Here is a 22,237-nt window from a genome sequence, read left to right on the forward strand (position 1 = left end):
ATGCAGAAACGTCTGGAGGCAGTGGGAGACCGCACAGCGTACGTGTACGCGCTTCAACTCTACGACCAGGTAGTGCTGGAGATAGGGGGCAACGTGACAAGCCTGCGTGCCGGCGCCCTACGGCCACCTAGGTAAGTGCACCGATAAAGCTCAATAGTTGTGGATCTTTTGTGACAGAAATCGTCCGTAACTATCCCCAGGCTTATTTCTACCGCTAAGCAGCATTGTTACAATGCTCAATTTTGAATTCTGGTTCTATTACCTATTTAACACCCTTAGGGGCCAAATTATTGGTATGTCCTACAAGAAGTTATGGAGCTACTGGTCGGTATACCGAACTTACACAAAAAATAAACCAAAAAAACTATTCAGCTTTATTTTGAGTAAAAAAATAGATACAAGTCGTTCCCCGCGACTTTATATGCGTACAACGCAAAGAAAGTCACTCTGTTTATAGAAGTACATTTAACATTGTACGGGAGCTATGGTGATACGCTCGACCGTAGCAATAGGAAGATCTTCCTCCGAGCTGGTGATCGTGCTCGGGGACTGAGGTCCGCACATGTTTTTTTTTTTCTTCCTCGGAGTCCCAGTTGGGGCTCGGGGTAACCGTTCAGGGCGATGGCCCTTTTCGGTGGTTGCAGCGCCGTCTGCAACTACAGACGGGTCGTGTCCGGGTAGAGTCGTCGTGTATGCACATTCATTTTTGGAAGTTGTATATAGTATATATAGGCATTTTTCGTGAACACTTCGCTAGCGCGATGCAGGATTTTTGTAGCGCCATCTAGTTCTGTAATGTGGAGAGCGCTACACCATCATGTGCTAAAATAGCCCGTACAGCCTAAAGCCTCTGACCTCCAGTACCTAATACGACAGTCAGTTGATTTTGTATTCTTGAAAATATATATGACGACCTCCTTGGCGAAGCGCAATTTTAAACCTTGGGCAATAAGAAATATATCATTTCTGAATATCCTCTGGTATTAAGTAATTCGCAAAACTAGTCTGGAGTTGCCAAAATGCCCTCACCGGGAATCGAACCCAGCACCTCCTACTTATACACACAGCTCGCCGTTGCGCCAGGGAGGTCGTCAAAATATAGTTAAGATGTTAACGAAAGTACAGGAAATTTATTCAGTTCTCCTAAACTGAACACAAAATTAGGGCTTCGCAGTTCCAGACCACGCGCAACATCTTCCACCTGCCGGACTCCTCGAGGAATAAGGAAGATGCGAGGGAAGTGAAGGAACTAGAGTAAATATTTTTTTTTTTTTATAATAATAAACCCTCATACTCAATCCCACAAATGACTTTCTGCACCTTGCGCAAACGATATGCAGATGCCACTAACTTATGTCCATTTCGAGTAATGCGCTTTTTTATATCCACTGTTCGTTTAAAAAGAGTACTAATTTGTCTTACAAATACTATATTTTTATCATTTATTATTTTTCTTTTTTTTTTTTAATTATTAACAATGCTTAAAAATAAATGAAAAAACACTATAAAAAATTTATAAAAAAATCCTTCCACCCTCCGCTTGCGGGGCTTTTGAATGCCCAAGCAACCGGCGGTCAGGGCTCCAGAGTGAGGAACCACCTCACAATACGCGCCGCTTCAAGGACTACTGCCTTCTGCATCCGACCCTTGATCCAACAACCAAGCGAAAGCTTCTTAAGATGTTGGTCGAAGCTTTACGCGAGAAGATCATTGACTGAAACGACGATCGGAACAACAACGGTCGACTCAACATTATATTTTATTGTTATAAATATATTGTGAAGCTACAGTACAAGTATACCTATTTCTTTAAACTTCTCATGGCGGGATTTGTGTGATTTTAGTTTATATAAGGTACCCGGGGTATTAAGAACTAGCTAAGGGAAATTTGTGATAAAATGAAAAGTATTCAACTTAATTAACAAGTTTTATTATAAATCAGTCATCAACTTAAATTACTACAAAGTTTTAACGAAAAGTAGCATCTTCTGCTGAAAACTAAAACAATATTAAACTTTTTTACTAACTCGGTCTGTAGGCCTTATTTTACTAAGGGATGGTAAAAAGGCCTAAAATTTAAACTATCGAAAAATCAACTTATACTTTGTAAATTGGAATTTTTTAGATCAATAATCATACAAATAAAGCAATAGGAACATAAATGGTCTTAGAAAATGAAATAAATTGCCTGTATTCGCATAATTCACATAAATCTTGGCTACTACACGATTGATAAATGGCTTAACGACAAGACAACTCTCACAAGATAATAAAATTCTGAAGATTGTAAAGTTTACTGTAAAATGATGTTGAAAAAGAGCAATCTGCTGAGTTTCTTGCCGGCACGTCTCGGTAAAATCTGCATTCCGATCCGGTGGTAGAATCACTACAAACAGCTGATGTTTCAAAAGTGCTTATAAACGTGCCTACTTGGAATAAATGAATTTTGAAGTACGGCTTCCATGCTTATGCCTGTTGACACTGCTACTGTCACCTTGCCCTTCTTTGCCCCCGAACTTATTTAGATACAGGGCTTCTCCAAGCCACGCTACGCCACTGAGTTAAACGTTATTCTCTGGCACTGAGTCTTTCTTGTTAAGAGACTCAGTGGTCAAGTAGGTAATTTATTAGGCTAGGCTTCCTTTTTTGAACTGGGAATAGAACCATGGACCTTGTCAGCCTTAGCTGAGCATCCTCGCCACTCAGTGACTGGAATTGCAGATTTTCTTCATTTTATATCATATGCATACCCTGTGCATACTCTCTATGCACGCCACTGTCGCCACTAGACCAAAGTAGTAACGCTTCTCTTCCAGGGAGCTGTTCAAGCGGCCGAACAATATATTGCTGAGGCAGAGTGAGCACAAGTCGCCTGTCAACATGTTGGACTCCTACGGAAAGTTCCACAGCCCCCTCAGCTTGACCGAGAGGAACCGGATGAAAGAGATAGGCTACGAATATATCGGGTATGTCCCTAAACAGCTTTTTGAGGTGAAAACATCATTTTCGGGTGAACAATAGTAATGGAACTCGCGTCACCGCCACCGAACGATTTCCATGCTATATGAATACAATACAGTAGATGCAAACATCACATGCCAACGTTTTTTTCTACCTTCCTTACTCCCACACTTATTCTACGTTTGTAGAAAAAACTACACTAACAATAGAAAAAAGGTATTTATAATATTGAAAGTTTTACTGTAACGCATTATCTAGTTATCTCATTATCGGACCATCGGTTTCACTGAACATCATAAATTTGAGATTTTTGTACAATTGAATCAATTAAATCACCGGAATGAGCTCGCAGACTTTGACAATCAAAAGTGTTCACTGTCATAACTTTTCAAAAAAACTTAAAATTTTGATTATAGCTAATAAATCGTCGTTACTATACGATTGATGAATTTCTTAACGACAAGGCTGTTTGGAAGCAGGCTCCGCTCCCATCTCTCAAAAACTATTGATTTTCTGAAATTGTGAAATGATGTTGAAAATGAGCAATCTGCTGAGTTTCTTGCCGGCTCTTCTCGGACGAATCTGCCTTCCGAACCGGCGGTAGAGTCACTACCAACAGACTGACTTGACGTTTCAAAAGTGCTTATAAACTGGGCCTACATGAAATAAATGAATTTTGAATTTTAACTTCAGTGTGTCGGTTTTTTGTGACGGTGTGCGCGCGCATCGTAAAAATTCCCTGTCATTATTTTTCCCTAACGCTCCAAAAGAAGTATAACTTCAATATTCGGTGTTTATCTGTATATTGAAGTTATACTTCTTTTGGAGCGTTAGGGAAAAATAATGACAGGGAATTTTTACGATGCGCGCGCACACCGTCACAAAAAACCGACACACTGAAGTTAAAATTCAAAATTCATTTATTTCATGTAGGCCCAGTTTATAAGCACTTTTGAAACGTCAAGTCAGTCTGTTGGTAGTGACTCTACCGCCGGTTCGGAAGGCAGATTCGTTCGAGAAGAGCTGGCAGGAAACTCAGCAGATTGCTCTTTTTCAACATCATTTCACAATTTCAGAAAATCAATAGTTTTTGAGAGATGGGAGCGGAGCCTGCTTCCAAACAGCCTTGTCATTAAGAAATTCATCGTTAAGATACAAAGTATTCATTTTCATCGCACAAACATTGTCCAGTTGTGGGAATAGAACCCACAGCCTTGGCCTCAACGAAGCAAGGTCACTGCCCACTGCGCCAATCGGCTTTTATTATTTATAATATTGCAGGCTGGCGCTACACGCAATGATAAAGAACATGTCTCCTGAAGATACCCTGCCCATCTCAACACTACTTCCGGGGAAGACTTCCTCGTATCACCATCATCATGAGGTGAGATTCTAGTAATCTATTTTTTGTCTAAATATAAATTAGTTATATAATCGGAATCATAATCATTTATTTGCAAAAAACATGTGAAATTAAAGATGTTACCAAAATTATTAAAAAAACCGATGTTTTTTTCCGATTTAAAGGCATGCAAATTTTAACTTACAAAACACATGCAAAACATTCAAAATTAGATTACGTCAATCATATAAATTGTTAGGATTTTAATTGAATTTCCATTTCTGTTTTTTTTTTTTAATTCAATCTTATTATTGAACGAGACGATCGGTTGTCATTCTCCGATTGGTTAACGCCGGTAGACGTGTAACGGCGGGAACCAATCAAATTGCTTGGATCCTACTTGGACGGCTGTGAGTTTTGGCGGGAGACTTGGGTTTTCTTCTTGGCGGGTTGGATCGTTCTCTGGAGGGTCAGGGAGTGAAACGCGAGGTTGTGAAGAAAAGTTTACATTGTCATAGTTTATTAAGTAAATTAATACAATTTTTATGGTACAATTGTTTGCATCTTTTCGTGGCCTCATCGCTATCCTACCTACCCTATTATAGGGAAGGGTGCAGAACTCCTTTGGTATACGCTTTTTCATTTTACTCCTAGTTCTTATACTTTGACAGCCGACTGGCGCAGTGGGCAGCGATCCTGCTTTCTGAGTCCACGGCCGTGGGTTCGATTCCCACAACTGGAACATGTTTACGTGATGAACATGAATGTTTCTCAGTGTCTGGGTATTTATATATATGTTATAAGTATTTATGTATATTATTCATAAAAATATTCATCAGTCATGTTAGTACCCATAACACAAGCTACGCTTACTTTGGGGCTAGATGGCGATGTGTGTATTGCCGTAGTATATTTATTTATATTTATTATAATTAACCAATAGTTGACGGGCTCAGCAGCTGGCCAGCAACAGAACAACACTTCGCAGGACATGCAAGGAGCACGTCCTGCAACATGCCGCATGTGTCCATCAACTAATAATATAATTCCAAGGATAACGATAAGTGATAATTTCAGATCACGAAGCCGAGCGTGGAACCTGGGACTATGTCAACAACGCATCAACACAACCACTCAACGAACGCCAACCGTCACTACTGACAAGATCCAATCAACCATCCGTTTAGGGCTGTCACGTGACCATTTACAACCAATCACAGATCGCGTCGATTTGAGCTCGTTTTTGATTGGTTGCAACATGGATAAGCACAGACAAAAAATAAATGTCTATGAAAATAAATAAAAATCTCTTTTGTTAAAATAATTGTACTAAGCTATACCTACTAACTAGGGTGATTCCATATGAAATGTACTTATGCACCCTTCAACAGTATTTCGAAATTCGGTTACACATTGTATACAATTCACTATAAATAAGCGAACTAACCTAACTGTTTAATGTACATAATTTTTTAGCGTTTTATTTCTTGCTCTTTACCGAATTTGTAATACAACAAATTCGGTTTTCTTTTTCACGATTTTATGTAGGTACGAGTAGGTTTGCAATCATATCTAAGTAGTAACAGCTGAATGTCAACTTTTGATTAATAAATTTATTTTGCCTGTTTTACTGTCATCAAGCCGGGGCTAATTCTTGAGGAGTTCTCCCGGAACGGGGAACCATCAACTCCTTTATTGTGACGAGTATAAATTGCTCATCTACTATATACAAAATCAAACGCAACCATTATTTATTTTTATTATATACTAGCGTACCCAGCCCGCTTCGCCGGGCTAGATTTTGCTTTATTTTATTTAAACAATAAACTTACATGATTAAATTTTTAATTCAAGTCTCATAATATATTAAATCATTTATTTCTCTCCGTACTTATTATCTTCTATTGTCTATTCGAGCGGGTGAAGATCATTATCTACACCCATGTACACCCAACCATAGAATATCATCATAGTAAATAAAAGCTGTATTTGACAGTTTGACAGTTCAAAAATAGGAGTGCTCCGATCGTCACCAAACTTTACAGGATTACTCGCCAGGTCAATCCCCTGAAAGTTTCATTGAAATCGGTCCAGCCGTTTCAGAGCCTATACGGAACATACACACACACTTTCTGTTTTGTATATATAAAATGATTAATAGAGAAAATATAAGATTAAAAAAATTTCAGCTTAAAAATATAATAATAATAATAATAATAATTTCATTTATTTGCATTAAACATGGGTTACATGATATATGGTAAATAGATAACAAATAAAATTGATCCAAACATGTTTTGCCATAAAGGCGTGCAAAATTATTTAACTAGGCAATTTATTTGTATTATAAATTAATCCATTTTGTTACAGTTTTAATAGTAAAATTAGGTAGATGTCAACTTCTTGGTCAACTCAAAAATGTCATATTTAGGAATGTCTATTTATTAGTCAAATTTTATTTCAAAATAATCATTAATGTTATATAAGTTTTCATTATTTAGTTTGTTAAAAATGTAATTTTTAAATTTATTAATAGGTAAATCTTTAACACGGTCTGGTAAGTAGTTGTATATTTTTATAGCCATGCAATAGACATTTCTTTTGTATAATATTTGTTATGTGTGTGCGACTGCACAAATTCTGCCGTAGGTATGTCGAATCTGCCGAATCGCGAATTCGAGGAATCCAGAATTTGTCCAATACCGAATAAAGGAAATAAATTAGTAATAGGGAGGATCGGTTCATCATATCAACCGATAGACGTCCACTGCTGGACATAGGTCTTTTGTAGGGAGTTCCAAATTCCAGGGTTTTATGCCGCTTGGGTTCAGTGACTACCTGCGACGTGCTTAATGTCGTCTGTCCACCTCGTTGGGGGTCGCTGCGGGTCTGCCATTCCAGAAGCTTGGCACCCCAACGTCCATCGGTTCTTGGAGCTATATGCCGCGCCCATTGCCACATCAGCTTCGCGACTCGTTGAGCTATGTCGGTAACTCTAGTTCTTCTACGGATCTCCTCATTTCTGATTACGTAAAGAGACTCCAAGCACAGCTCTCTACATCGCCCGCTGAGTGACTCTGAGCATTCTTATGAGGCCCATAGAAAGGGTCAGTTACCCTTACCTCTATTCATTTACCCTTAACCTTCAAGTTGTAATAAACATCTGTGTAAATAAATATTTTTGTAATACATTCCCCTCATAGTTCATGATTCAGATCGCATTTTAAACCTTATATGTTTGAGCAGTTTACGTTAATACTTACTCAATGCAATTGGTTAAACAGTTATTGTATATTAATATTTGCATAAACTTTAACAATGGGTAGCAGTACAGGGTTGGCACTTTCTTTTTTAATTTTCAACCGATTGAAGTCCACTGCTGGACATAGGTCTTTTGTAGAGAGTTCCAAAATCCACGGTCCCGGGCCGCTTGTTTCCAGCGGCTCCCAGCGACTCGCTTGATGTCGTCTGTCCACCTCGTTGGGGGGCGTCCAACGCTGCGTTTACCTGTGCGGGGTCGCCATTCCAACACCTTGGACAACCAACGTCCACCGGCGAGCTTTGCAACTCGCTGAGCTATTTCGGTAACTCTGTCACGTAGAGATACTCCCAACATTGCTCTTTCCATCGCCCGCTAAGTGATTCTGATCCTTCTTATGAGGCCCATAGTAAGCGACCACCTTTCGGATCCGTAAGTCATCACTGGCAACACGCCCTGTTCGAAGACGTTGGTCTTCAGGCAATGAGGGATTTTAGACGAAAATATGTCTCGAAGTTTCCCGAACGCTGCCCATCCGAGTTGGATTCAGCGGTTTACCTCTGTTTTCATTATAATCATTCTTAATGTTTACACCAAAACAGATATATAAAGAAACAGATATCTGCCAGGCAAACTTAGGATTAAAATTAAAAAAAAAAACAGTAGCTAAAATTCTTTATTCATGTAGGCCTATTGCAGGCACTCATAAACATCATCATAATCATATCAACCCATCGGCCCACTAAAAGGCACGGATCTTCTCCCACAATGAGAAGGGGTTAAAGTCCACCACGCTGGCCCAGTGAAGAGTGATGGACTTCACACACCTTTGAGAACATTATGTAGAGCTCACAGCCCTGCAGGTTTCCTCACGATGTTTTCCTTCAACGTCAAAAGTGTTTTTCGTGGACGAAGGTTATTGTCTATGGTTATTATTATATTCCCTTAGTCGCTTCGTACGACACCCCCGGGGTGAGGAGGTGTGGTGACAACTGAGTTCAGATCTGCCGTCACCACACAGCATTGATAGTCGTAACGCAAATGTCTCGCCGTCCGTCTTGCCGCACAGTGTCCCGCGTTAGATCTCCCATTCCTCGCAGTCTTTCGTCGCTAAAAGCACTGCTGAGTGGGATTTATTCCATGACGGGTGGAAAATAAAACCTAATTTTGTTTCTTGGGCTTCTTCTTAGAGCAAGGCGCGTTTGGAACCCTCGTAGCTTTAGTTTCAAGTTGACGAACTTAGTTATCGCCATCAACTCACTTCTATGTCATATTTAACATGTAATGTACGCATCAAAAGTGCCATCTCGTATGTGCCTATTTGAACAAAGAAATATTTGACTTTGACTTGGACAGAATTGTTGAGATACTCTGAGACTATTGAATTACCTTAACTTTAATATTCGCAGAGTACTGCACGTACACTATATTAATATCATGTCTTTTATAATGTTTAATGACATAGTTCTATCTAGTTAGTGTAAGACCCTGCTTTACTAACAGGATGTAAAAGAAATAAATAAATAAATAAAATACGTGTAATCTTTAAGCGCCATTGAAGTAAAACTTTTATTATTATTTATTTATGAAAGATTAAAATGTTCCTGGGACTCCATTTCATTTGATATTCACTATTTCATTTTATATTCCATTTCAAATTCGAAAGTGATTTTCGCATTTTATAAATATTTCGTTTGTTAAATAGAATAATTGAGAGTAGAAAATTGAAGTAGAAAATTGAAATTGAGCAGATGTCAATTTAACCTTATCATTGAATATTATAGAATGACGCAATCGTCAGAAAATATATTAATAATTTATTTATTACAAAAATATTTAGAGATTTTCAAAAAACTTTGCAATTTAATTTTTTTTTTTTTAAACTATTGAATTTTTATTCACTCTGCAATTCACAATTGATCCGTTTGAAAATATTGGAAATGAATAAAACTAATTGATTATGATATTTGCCACTAGCTGGCGTATAAGTCGAGAAGCGTGGAGAGTATATGATAGATCTTACGACCAATCGAAATTATTATTTATAAAAAGCGGAAACTACACAGACGTCTGACGTGAGCGTTACTTCCGTCAGAAATAAAACTGGTTTACTCCCTAGTCGCGCCTAAAGAAGTTTACTTTAATCTTTATATATAAAAGAGAAAGTGTGTGGGTATGTTCCGTATAGGCTCCGAAACGGCTGGACCGATTTCAATGAAACTTTCAGGGAATCGCCAGATTGACCTGGCGAGTAGTCCTTTAAAGTTTGTTGACAATCGGAGCACTCCTATTTTTGAACTGTCAAATACAGCTTTTATTTACTATGATGATATTCTATTGTTGGGTGTACATGGGTGTAGATAATGATCTTCACCCGCTTCAGAAGAGAATGAATACGGAAAGATATAAATATTTATATATATAAATCTTTATATATATATATTTCTTTTTGTGTGCGTGTGTATGTCACTGAACTCCTCCTAAACGGCTGGACCGATTTGAATTAATTTTTCGGTATGCGTTTGGGTGGCACCCTGGATGGTTTAGATTCACAAATCAGCCCGACAGATGGCGCTGGGGTCAGCTAGTGATTTTATATATTATGAGTCTTAAATTAAAATTTTAATGATGTAAGTTTATTGTTTAAATCAAATAAATCAAAATCTAGCCCGGCGAAGCGGGCTGGGTACGCTTGTAATAAATAATAACAGAGAGCGGGCAGCACCGCCATTTTTTACAACCCTGATTATTATATGATATACAATAGGATATAAATTGTCTATTATGTCAGAATAATTAAAAATATATGCAAATAATGAAAGATATTTAATTGTATTTATCAATTATTAACTACTAATTCTTCGCTCGATGTTCTGCATGCACCTGTTCAAATATCTATACAATTTTTGCATTGCACTCAAACATAATGTCTCATATCCATACTTATTTTATTAATGCGAGAATGTGTATGTTTGTTTATTTGAAAAAAAATTGGTTGTCTGTAAAGTCGGCTTACTGACGATAGTTGAACGTGACAACGTCGTAAGAAAATACTGATGGAATGGTTGCATTTTTCAAAAGAAAATTTTAATTTTATTTGTTCAACCATAATATCTATATATTATCGTTGCTATAAACAATTGACACCACATTCACTTTTCACTGCACTTCATCCTTGCCGAAAACATGTAAATGTATTATTGTATACAAGCTGTCCACGCGGACGCATCGCTCACTCAAGTAATAGAGAGACAGATGTCGAACGCGGAGGCCGACTGTGCCTCTTTGTCGCTCGTTTCGCGCTCTCGCTTGCACTTCAAGCCTTGAATTGAACGCCTCAGAGCGAGGTAACGCCGCATACGTCATGTTTTTCGTGCGTGCAGCCGGCTCCATCGAATTTTAAAACGTTGTCACGTCAAAAAATTGACGGACCGATTTAGTGGGCCACCATGGTCAGTGAAAGATCGCCGTCTATAAACAGAGCATGCTTCGCAGGGCATGCAAGGAGCACGTCCTACAACATGCCGCCCCGTGTCCATAAACCTGAGGCGTAGGTGTTAAGCCACATGAGCCTGTAATTTATTTATTTATTCAATTACAAGTCCATTACAATGTCACATAGATTACATAATTGTTATATTTTTCAAACAGAATGTCAATCTAATGTTTACATTTGAAATGGAACCCTGTGAGGGCGCTGGACCAGATTGAGAGGCGGACTTATTATTGTCAATATTAAATATTCTCATTTAGGAAGTCATTTATTTTATAATAAGCTTTCTCCAGCAAGTAATGTTCCGGGATTTTGTTGTAAATTTTGGTCGCGCCGGCAACCAAGCCCTTCAGCTAAATTATGGAGGGTAGAGGTACCTCTACCCTCCATAATTTAGATAAATTGATTGCGCGTACATCGATACAATAAATGATAAAACCATTATATACTATTTTAAATCCGACAGTATTTCTAGGAATAACGTGAGATTCTAAACATCTATGGGGTAAATAGTTTATCGAACAGACATAGAAACTGCTAGGCTAGTCTATTTTAGTTACTTTCACAGCATTATGTCATATTGTACTGTGGGGTAATGCTGCTGATATTAGCACTATTTTCGTGCTGCAGAAGGTGGCTGTTCGGGCGATCTATAAAATGGGTCCGAGAGAGTCATTGAGAGATCAATTCAAAGATGTTAAAATAATGACAATCTATAGCCAATACATCTTTGAAAATTCAATGTATGTTCACAAAAATAAATTTAAGAGAAAATTGTGACTGCAATAATTTGAATGTTAGAAGCAAAAATTAACGTGCATTGCAGTACACTATAGTACACAAAGTCAGCAATTTAAAGGAAATTGCTTACAATTTTACAATAAATTACCAGTTAATATCTTGGATCGGGGCTGTCTCTAAAACTTTTACGCCATTGGTTGCCTGGAAGAAATCGCTATGTAGCGATAAGGCCACCAAATTGTACTCTCTTTCTATGTATTTATATCTCTGGCGACAGGCCGCTCCGCTCTCATCTCTCACAAAACAGAAAAATTCTATAAATTGTTAAACTTTAAAATAATGTTGGAAAAGAGCAATCTGCTGAGTTTCTTGCCGGCTCTTCTCAGTGGAATCTGCCTTCCGAACCGGTGCTAGAGTCACTACAAACAGACTGACTTGATGTTTCAAAAGTGCTTATAAATTAGGCCTACTTGAATGAATTAAATTACTGAAGAAATAAATGAATTTTGAATTTTGAATTCTGTAACTACTTTTTTTCTTTGATGTACAATAAAAGTGTATTCATTCATTCTTTATATATTTACACGAAGCAATTAATAAACAATAAACTTGTGTCTGTGCTATTCAACTCAGCGCGGGCAAAGTCGATAACTTACGTCAAGCTGGCAATCATATTATGCACTTGAGCAAACTTTTTGATTCACCGCATTGTTTGCGCACGGTATAAAATGCGTTGATTCTTTGGGTTCGATATCAAAGTGTTTTCTTCACTAATCGAGGAAAATGGTGTCTCCTAAGTTATTGGTTTTCGCCACTTTAGTAAGTAAAACTAATATAATAATAATAATAAAAAGTTGAGTCGACCGTTATTGATCCGATCGTCCTTCCAGTCAATGGTCTTCTCGCGAAAAGCTCCAACCGACAGCTTAAGAAGCTTTCGCTTGGTTGTTGGATCAAGGGTCGGATACAGAAGGCAGTAGTCCTTGAAACGGCGCGTATTGTGAGGAGGTTCCTCACTCGGGAGCCCTGACCGCCGGTTGCTTGGGCATTCAAAAGCCCCGCAAGCAGAGGATGGATGTTTTTTTTATAAATTTTTAAGTGTTTAAGCATTAAGCATTGTTAAGAATTTATACGCGACATCTCACCGGAACACTAAATCGCTTAGCGGCACGTCTTAGTCGGTAGGGTGGAACTAGCCACGGCCTCCTTCCAGTGAAGTGGGAGGTCCCATTTATAATTACGCAATTATCTCTGGTCTGTTCTAGTGGGAGGCTTCGGCCGAGGCTGTTTACAATCCTACCGACAAGGATATACTGCCAGGCCATTTAGCGTTCCGGTACTTTACCGCGGTTTAATATAACTAAACATGTTACAATCTTAGACTCAAGCAAGAGCTAATCTGAAGTAGATAGAAATAAGACATCTTATTTTGTTTTTTGAATTTTATTATTACAATTAATTGATGTTTACTATATAAATTGCTAGTTTTAATAAAGTTATTTACATTTACTGATATTTACAAACAGCTGAAATAACTTTTTAAAAAATCTATATATATAAAACAGAAAGTGTGTGGGTATGATCCGTATAGGCTCCGAAACGGCTGGACCGATTTCAATTAAACTTTCAGAATTAACCTGGCGAGTAATTCTGTAAACTTTGGTGACAATCGGAGCACTCCTATTTTTGAACTGTCAAACTGTCAAATACAGCTTTTATTTACTATGATGACATTCTATTGTTGGGTGTACATGGGTGTAGATAATGATCTTCACCCGCTCGAGAAGAGAATAGAAGAGAATGAATACGGAGAGAAATAAATGATTTAATATATTATGAGACTTGAATTAAAAATTTAATGATGTAAGTTTATTGTTTAAATAAAATAAAGCAAAATCTAGACCGTCGAAGCGGGCTGGGTACGCTAGTTAGTAATAAACATGGCGCGTTACGGAAAATTGTAACTTGGAAATTAAGATAGCGCGTAACAACAAAACGTTACATTGCTATTTTCTCCATACGTCGATATAGAAGTTTACCTTCAAAACAAAACCTATTTTCTACTAACTTTTAAAAAGATGCTTGAGTTTACATTGAACTTTTCAACATGAAAAAATTAGAAGACAAATATGGCCATAATAAAAGATATATTTTGTCAAACAGCTGGTGGCCGTAGCGTGCATGCCTAGCCTTGTGAAGGTCAAGAAACATCCGCACAAGAAAGGGGTAAGTTGTAAACGTTATTTTATAAATTTTAAATGCATATAATAACTGTCGGCACCGACCGGAATAGAACCTGCGACTCTCTGGCAATCGCAGCCTGAGCGCTTTGCCCACTAAGCTACGGCCGATGACGAAATTATTATATGGATTTATATCAGTCTTATAGCGACTGTAGCGCCATCTAGTAAGAAACATTGTTGTTTCGATCCACTTTTCAAAGATACACTTTCAAGAAAAAGTTGACACGTTGGCTTTTTTATAACTTTACAATCGTCGTTAGTGTTTCTACCTACACTTGGAGGAACTCTCAATTTTATAAATTAAAAATACATGTAAAAATATTCGAAACCGACAGGATTTGAACCTGCGACTCTCTAGCAATCGCGGCCTGAGCGCTTTGACCACTAAGTTACGGCTCTCCTTTTGCCGAAGCCGAAATTAGTATATTCATTTATACCAGTCTGATAGCGACTGTAGCGCCATCTAGTAGGAAGTATCGATCTACTTTTCAAAGGTCCATATTACAATGAGACACTTTGAAACAAGCGATGACACGTTGCTTTATTTTATAACTTTTAATCGTGTTTTTTCCTACATTTGGAGTAAATATCAATTTTATAAATTTAAAATGCATATGAATATTTTTGGAACCGACAGGATTTGAACCCGCGTTTGGCAATCTCGGGATCAAACACTGTCGGTTCCATCTTGGGCTTGATCATCGGAAAGGATGCAGTTAAAGTCATGTTCATGAGAGACTTATCAGTACTTCCGCAGGAGAGGTCGAGAGGAAACGCTAGTCACTTCTTAACCTGGCAAATGTTTTAATAAACTCAGCTCGGCTGCATATGCAATCAGGAAAATTAGACAGCTTACCGATGTTGAAACAGCTAGGCTTGTTTATTTCGCATACTTTCACAGTATTATGTCCTATGGGATCTTGCTGTGGGGAAAAGCTGCAGATATTGAAAGTATATTTATACTACAGAAAAGAGCCGTACGATCAATATATAAACTTGGATCACGCGAATCGCTTCGTGAAAAATTTAAACAAATAGGTATTCTTACAGTAGCTTCGCAATACATTTATAGTAATATAGTCTTTGTGAGGCAAAATATTACTCTTTATAAATCAAAAGCTGAAATTAACAATCGACTTACCAGAAACGGTCATAAATTAGTGATATCTGCATATCGTCTGCGAAAGGTGCAGAACTCCTTTGTGGGGTTGAGTATACGCTTTTACAACATGATTCCTAAGGAAATTCTTGACCTACCAATGCATACATTTAAAAAATGTGTAAAAACGCATCTAGTACAGCGAGGTTACTATACATTTGATGAATTCCTCAATGACAAGGTAGAATGGAAGCAGCCAGCCTCGCTCTCATCTCCCGCAAGATAGCAAAATGATTGTAAATGTTGATGTTGGAAAAGAGCAACTACTGAGTTTCTTGCCGGCTCTTCTCGGTAGAATCTGCTTTCCGAACCGGTGGTAGAGTCACACAAACATGCATACTTGACGTTTCAAAAGTGCTTATAAAGTAGGCCTACTTGAAATAAATGAATTTGAATTTGAATAATTTCTGTGTGTTTTCTAGTCTGGCAGGCTTCGGAGTTCTCTGGGAGGCTTCGGCCGTGGCTAGTTACCACCGTTCCGATAAGCGTGCATAGCCTTCAGACGTGCCGCCGATTTTGTCTGTGTGTAGTGTTGTTCGGAAGTATGCAAAATAAATTAGTTTTTTTTTATTTCTCGGGTGTAAATATTTTCTTTGTCAGTCACCAGGATACATTCTATCTCTGTTCTCGATAACAGACAACTTTTGGTGAAAGTAGTTTTCTGAATTTTCTCTACCCAACTCCGATGGAACGTTTTGGCCGTGCCTAGTTGATGATGTAGGCGCATGTGGCGTGGAGGTGATGTAGGCGCATGTGGCGTGGAGGTGATGCAGGCACATGTGGAGTTCGCTTTAGACTCTTCCACATACTAATCTCGCTAAACTTAATTTAATTTCAACAGTGCGGACATATCGGCCCTGTCGGGCATGCCAACACCCACAGATGTGGCCATCGGCGTGCTCACGAGCATAGCCGTGGTCGGAACTGCGGACACAGGTGCGGTTCAGACTCTGGCCCAGAAGCCAGCAGAGGAAGCGGCTGTGCCACTGGCAGCGTCTGCACAGGAGGCAGCGCCTGCACAGGAGGTGGCTCAGGAACTGGAGGCGGCTCAGGAACAGGAAGTGGCTCAGGAACAGGAGGCGGCTCTGGCAAAGGAAGCGGCTCAGGCACAGGAGGTGGCTCAGGAACAGGAGGTGGCTCAGGAACAGGAGGCGGCTCAGGAACAGGAGGCGGCTCTGGCAAAGGAAGCGGCTCAGGAACTGGAAGTGGCTCAGGAACAGGAAGTGGCTCAGGAACTGGAGGCGGCTCAGGCAAAGGAAGCGGCTCAGGCACAGGAAGTGGCTCAGGAACAGGAGGCGGCTCTGGAGGCGGCTACGGGACAGGAAGTGGCTCAGGAACAGGAGGCGGTTCTGGCAAAGGAAGCGGCTCTGGCAAAGGAAGCGGCTCTGGCAAAGGAAGCGGCTCAGGCACAGGAGGTGGCTCAGGAACAGGAGGTGGCTCAGGAACAGGAGGTGGCTCAGGAACAGGAGGCGGTTCTGGCAAAGGAAGCGGCTCAGGAACTGGAAGTGGCTCAGGAACAGGAAGTGGCTCAGGAACAGGAGGCGGCTCAGGAACAGGAGGCGGCTCAGGAACAGGAGGTGGCTCAGGAACAGGAGGCGGCTCAGGAACAGGAGGTGGCTCAGGAACAGGAGGCGGCTCAGGAACAGGAGGCGGCTCTGGCAAAGGAAGCGGCTCAGGAACTGGAAGTGGCTCAGGAACAGGAGGTGGCTCAGGAACAGGAGGTGGCTCAGGAACAGGAGGCGGTTCTGGCAAAGGAAGCGGCTCAGGAACTGGAAGTGGCTCAGGAACAGGAAGTGGCTCAGGAACAGGAGGCGGCTCAGGAACAGGAGGCGGCTCTGGCAAAGGAAGCGGCTCAGGAACTGGAAGCGGCTCAGGAACTGGAGGCGGCTCAGGAACAGGAGGCGGCTCTGGCAAAGGAAGCGGCTCTGGCAAAGGAAGCGGCTCAGGCACAGGAGGTGGCTCAGGAACAGGAGGTGGCTCAGGAACAGGAGGCGGCTCAGGAACAGGAGGTGGCTCAGGTACAGGAGGCGGCTCAGGAACAGGAGGCGGCTCAGGAACAGGAAGCGGCTCTGGCAAAGGAAGCGGCTCTGGCAAAGGAAGCGGCTCAGGCACAGGAGGTGGCTCAGGAACAGGAGGTGGCTCAGGAACAGGAGGCGGCTCAGGAACAGGAGGTGGCTCAGGTACAGGAGGCGGCTCAGGAACAGGAGGTGGCTCAGGAAGAGGAAGCGGCTCAGGAACAGGAGGTGGCTCAGGAACAGGAGGCGGCTCTGGCAAAGGAAGCGGCTCTGGCAAAGGAAGCGGCTCAGGCACAGGAGGTGGCTCAGGAACAGGAGGCGGCTCAGGAACAGGAGGCGGCTCAGGAACAGGAGGCGGCTACAGCTCAGGAACAGGAAGTGGCTCAGGAACAGGAGGTGGCTCAGGAACTGGGGGCGGCTCAGGAACAGGAGGTGGCTCAGGAACAGGAAGTGGCTCAGGAATAGGAGGTGGCTCAGGAACTGGAGGTGGCTCAGGAACAGGAGGCGGCTCAGGAACAGGAGGCGGCTCAGGAACAGGAGGCGGCTACGGGACAGGTAGTGGCTCAGGAACAGGAAGTGGCTCAGGAACTGGAGGTGGCTCAGGAACTGGAGGCGGCTCAGGAACAGGAGGCGGCTCAGGAACAGGAGGCGGCTCAGGAACAGGAGGCGGCTCAGGAGGCGGCTACGGGGCAGGAAGTGGCTCAGGAACAGGAGGTGGCTCAGGAGGCGGCTACGGGGCAGGAAGTAGCTCAGGAACAGGAGGCGGCTCAGGAACAGGAGGTGGCTCAGGAACAGGAGGCGGCTCAGGAACAGGAGGCGGCTCAGGAACAGGAGGCGGCTATGGGACAGGAAGTGGCTCAGGAACAGGAAGTGGCTCAGGAACTGGAGGCGGCTACGGGGCAGGAGATGGAGGCGGCTCAGGAACAGGAGGTGGCTCAGGAACAGGAGGCGGCTCAGGAGGCGGCTACGGGGCAGGAAGTGGCTCAGGAACAGGAAGTGGCTCAGGAACTGGAGGCGGCTACGGGGCAGGAGATGGATACGGCTCAGGAACAGGAGGCGGCTACAGCTCAGGAACAGGAGGCGGCTCAGGAGGCGGCTACGGGGCAGGAAGTGGCTCAGGAACTGGAGGTGGCTCAGGAACAGGAGGCGGCTCAGGAACAGGAGGCGGCTCAGGAACAGGAGGCGGCTACGGGACAGGAAGTGGCTCAGGAACAGGAAGTGGCTCAGGAACAGGAAGTGGCTCAGGAACAGGAGGTGGCTCAGGAACTGGAGGTGGCTCAGGAACTGGAGGCGGCTACGGGGCAGGAGATGGATACGGCTCTGGCACAGGAGGCGGCTCAGGAACAGGAGGTGGCTCAGGAACCGGAGGTGGCTCAGGAACAGGAAGTGGCTCAGGAACTGGAGGCGGCTCAGGAACAGGAGGCGGCTCAGGAGGCGGCTACGGGGCAGGAAGTGGCTCAGGAATAGGAGGTGGCTCAGGAACTGGAGGCGGCTCAGGAACAGGAGGTGGCTCAGGAGGCGGCTCAGGAACAGGAGGCGGCTACGGGACAGGAAGTGGCTCAGGAACAGGAAGTGGCTCAGGAACTCGAGGTGGCTCAGGAACTGGAGGTGGCTCAGGAACAGGAGGCGGCTCAGGAACAGGAGGCGGCTACAGCTCAGGAACAGGAAGTGGCTCAGGGACAGGAGGTGGCTCAGGAACTGGGGGCGGCTCAGGAACAGGAGGTGGCTCAGGAACAGGAAGTGGCTCAGGAATAGGAGGTGGCTCAGGAACTGGAGGTGGCTCAGGAACAGGAGGCGGCTCAGGAACAGGAAGTGGCTCAGGAACAGGAAGTGGCTCAGGAACTCGAAGTGGCTCAGGAACTGGAGGTGGCTCAGGAACAGGAGGCGGCTCAGGAACAGGAGGCGGCTACGGGACAGGAAGTGGCTCAGGAACAGGAAGTGGCTCAGGAACTGGAGGTGGCTCAGGAACTGGAGGTGGCTCAGGAACAGGAGGCGGCTCAGGAACAGGAGGCGGCTACAGCTCAGGAACAGGAAGTGGCTCAGGAACAGGAGGTGGCTCAGGAACTGGGGGCGGCTCAGGAACAGGAGGTGGCTCAGGAACAGGAAGTGGCTCAGGAATAGGAGGTGGCTCAGGAACTGGAGGTGGCTCAGGAACAGGAGGCGGCTCAGGAACAGGAGGCGGCTCAGGAACAGGAGGCGGCTACGGGACAGGTAGTGGCTTAGGAACAGGAAGTGGCTCAGGAACTGGAGGTGGCTCAGGAACTGGAGGCGGCTCAGGAACAGGAGGCGGCTCAGGAACAGGAGGCGGCTACGGGACAGGAAGTGGCTCAGGAACAGGAAGTGGCTCAGGAACTGGAGGCGGCTACGGGGCAGGAGATGGATACGGCTCAGGAACAGGAGGCGGCTCAGGAACAGGAGGTGGCTCAGGAACCGGAGGTGGCTCAGGAACAGGAAGTGGCTCAGGAACTGGAGGTGGCTCAGGAACTGGAGGCGGCTCAGGAACAGGAGGCGGCTCAGGAGGCGGCTACGGGGCAGGAAGTGGCTCAGGAATAGGAGGTGGCTCAGGAACTGGAGGCGGCTCAGGAACAGGAGGTGGCTCAGGAGGCGGCTCAGGAACAGGAGGCGGCTACGGGACAGGAAGTGGCTCAGGAACAGGAAGTGGCTCAGGAACTCGAGGTGGCTCAGGAACTGGAGGTGGCTCAGGAACAGGAGGCGGCTCAGGAACAGGAGGCGGCTACAGCTCAGGAACAGGAAGTGGCTCAGGAACAGGAGGTGGCTCAGGAACGGGGGGCGGCTCGGGAACAGGAGGTGGCTCAGGAACAGGAAGTGGCTCAGGAATAGGAGGTGGCTCAGGAACTGGAGGTGGCTCAGGAACAGGAGGCGGCTCAGGAACAGGAAGTGGCTCAGGAACAGGAAGTGGCTCAGGAACTCGAAGTGGCTCAGGAACAGGAGGCGGCTCAGGAACAGGAGGCGGCTCAGGAACAGGAGGCGGCTACGGGACAGGAAGTGGCTCAGGAACAGGAAGTGGCTCAGGAACTGGAGGTGGCTCAGGAACTGGAGGCGGCTCAGGAACAGGAGGCGGCTCAGGAACAGGAGGCGGCTACGGGACAGGAAGTGGCTCAGGAACAGGAGGTGGCTCAGGAACTGGGGGCGGCTCAGGAACAGGAGGTGGCTCAGGAACAGGAAGTGGCTCAGGAATAGGAGGTGGCTCAGGAACTGGAGGTGGCTCAGGAACAGGAGGCGGCTCAGGAACAGGAGGCGGCTCAGGAACAGGAGGCGGCTACGGGACAGGTAGTGGCTTAGGAACAGGAAGTGGCTCAGGAACTGGAGGTGGCTCAGGAACTGGAGGCGGCTCAGGAACAGGAGGCGGCTCAGGAACAGGAGGCGGCTACGGGACAGGAAGTGGCTCAGGAACAGGAAGTGGCTCAGGAACTGGAGGCGGCTACGGGGCAGGAGATGGATACGGCTCAGGAACAGGAGGCGGCTACAGCTCAGTAACAGGAGGCGGCTCAGGAGGCGGCTACGGGGCAGGAAGTGGCTCAGGAACAGGAGGCGGCTCAGGAACAGGAGGTGGCTCAGGAACAAGAGGCGGCTCAGGAACAGGAGGCGGCTCAGGAGGCGGCTACGGGACAGGAAGTGGCTCAGGAACTGGAGGTGGCTCAGGAACTGGAGGTGGCTCAGGAACAGGAGGCGGCTACGGGGCAGGAAGTGGCTCAGGAACAGGAGGTGGCTCAGGAACCGGAGGTGGCTCAGGAACAGGAGGCGGCTCAGGAACAGGAGGCGGCTCAGGAACTGGAGGTGGCTCAGGAACAGGAGGCGGCTCAGGAACAGGAGGCGGCTCAGGAACAGGAGGCGGCTACGGGACAGGAAGTGGCTCAGGAACAGGAAGTGGCTCAGGAACTGGAGGTGGCTCAGGAACTGGAGGCGGCTCAGGAACAGGAGGCGGCTCAGGAACAGGAGGCGGCTACAGGACAAGAAGTGGCTCAGGAACTGGAGGTGGCTCAGGAACTGGAGGTGGCTCAGGAACTGGAGGTGGCTCAGGAACAGGAGGCGGCTCAGGAACAGGAGGCGGCTACAGCTCAGGAACAGGAAGTGGCTCAGGAACAGGAGGTGGCTCAGGAACTGGGGGCGGCTCAGGAACAGGAGGTGGCTCAGGAACAGGAGGCGGCTTAGGAACAGGAGGTGGCTCAGGAGGCGGCTACGGGGCAGGAAGTGGCTCAGGAACAGGAAGTGGCTCAGGAACAGGAGGCGGCTCAGGAACAGGAGGTGGCTCAGGAACTGGAGGCGGCTCAGGAACAGGAGGCGGCTCAGGAGGCGGCTACGGGACAGGAAGTGGCTCAGGAACAGGAAGTGGCTCAGGAACTGGAGGTGGCTCAGGAACTGGAGGTGGCTCAGGAACTGGAGGCGGCTCAGGAGCAGGAGGCGGCTCAGGATCAGGAGGCGGCTACGGAACAGGAAGTGGCTCAGGAACAGGAAGTGGCTCAGGAACTGGAGGCGGCTACGGGGCAGGAGATGGATACGGCTCAGGAACAGGAGGCGGCTACAGCTCAGGAACAGGAGGCGGCTCAGGAGGCGGCTACGGGGCAGGAAGTGGCTCAGGAACAGGAGGTGGCTCAGGAACTGGAGGTGGCTCAGGAACAGGGGGCGGCTCAGGAGGCGGCTACGGGACAGGAAGTGGCTCAGGAACAGGAAGTGGCTCAGGAACAGGAGGCGGCTCAGGAGGCGGCTACGGGGCAGGAAGTGGCTCAGGAACAGGAGGTGGCTCAGGAACTGGAGGTGGCTCAGGAACAGGAGGCGGCTCAGGAACAGGAGGCGGCTCAGGAGGCGGCTACGGGACAGGAAGTGGCTCAGGAACAGGAAGTGGCTCAGGAACAGGAGGCGGCTCAGGAGGCGGCTACGGGGCAGGAAGTGGCTCAGGAATAGGAGGTGGCTCAGGAACTGGAGGTGGCTCAGGAACAGGAGGCGGCTCAGGAACAGGAGGCGGCTACGGGACAGGAAGTGGCTCAGGAACTGGAGGTGGCTCA

General features: G+C 45.0%; 1 protein-coding gene across 1 annotated transcript; it reads left to right on the forward strand.

Annotated features, from left to right (window-relative positions):
* On the forward strand, nt 1-5,577 carry LOC120635580. The gene is made up of 5 exons (XM_039906592.1): nt 1-131; nt 1,165-1,254; nt 2,817-2,966; nt 4,243-4,345; nt 5,381-5,577. Exons 1-5 carry the CDS (start codon nt 1-3, stop codon nt 5,462-5,464), a joined length of 558 nt encoding a protein of 185 aa, XP_039762526.1. The 3' UTR covers nt 5,465-5,577.
* Nucleotides 5,578-22,237: the final 16,660 nt, after the last annotated feature.

This window comes from Pararge aegeria, chromosome 27 (assembly GCF_905163445.1).
Source record: "Pararge aegeria chromosome 27, ilParAegt1.1, whole genome shotgun sequence".
Taxonomy (NCBI): Eukaryota; Metazoa; Arthropoda; class Insecta; order Lepidoptera; family Nymphalidae; genus Pararge; species Pararge aegeria.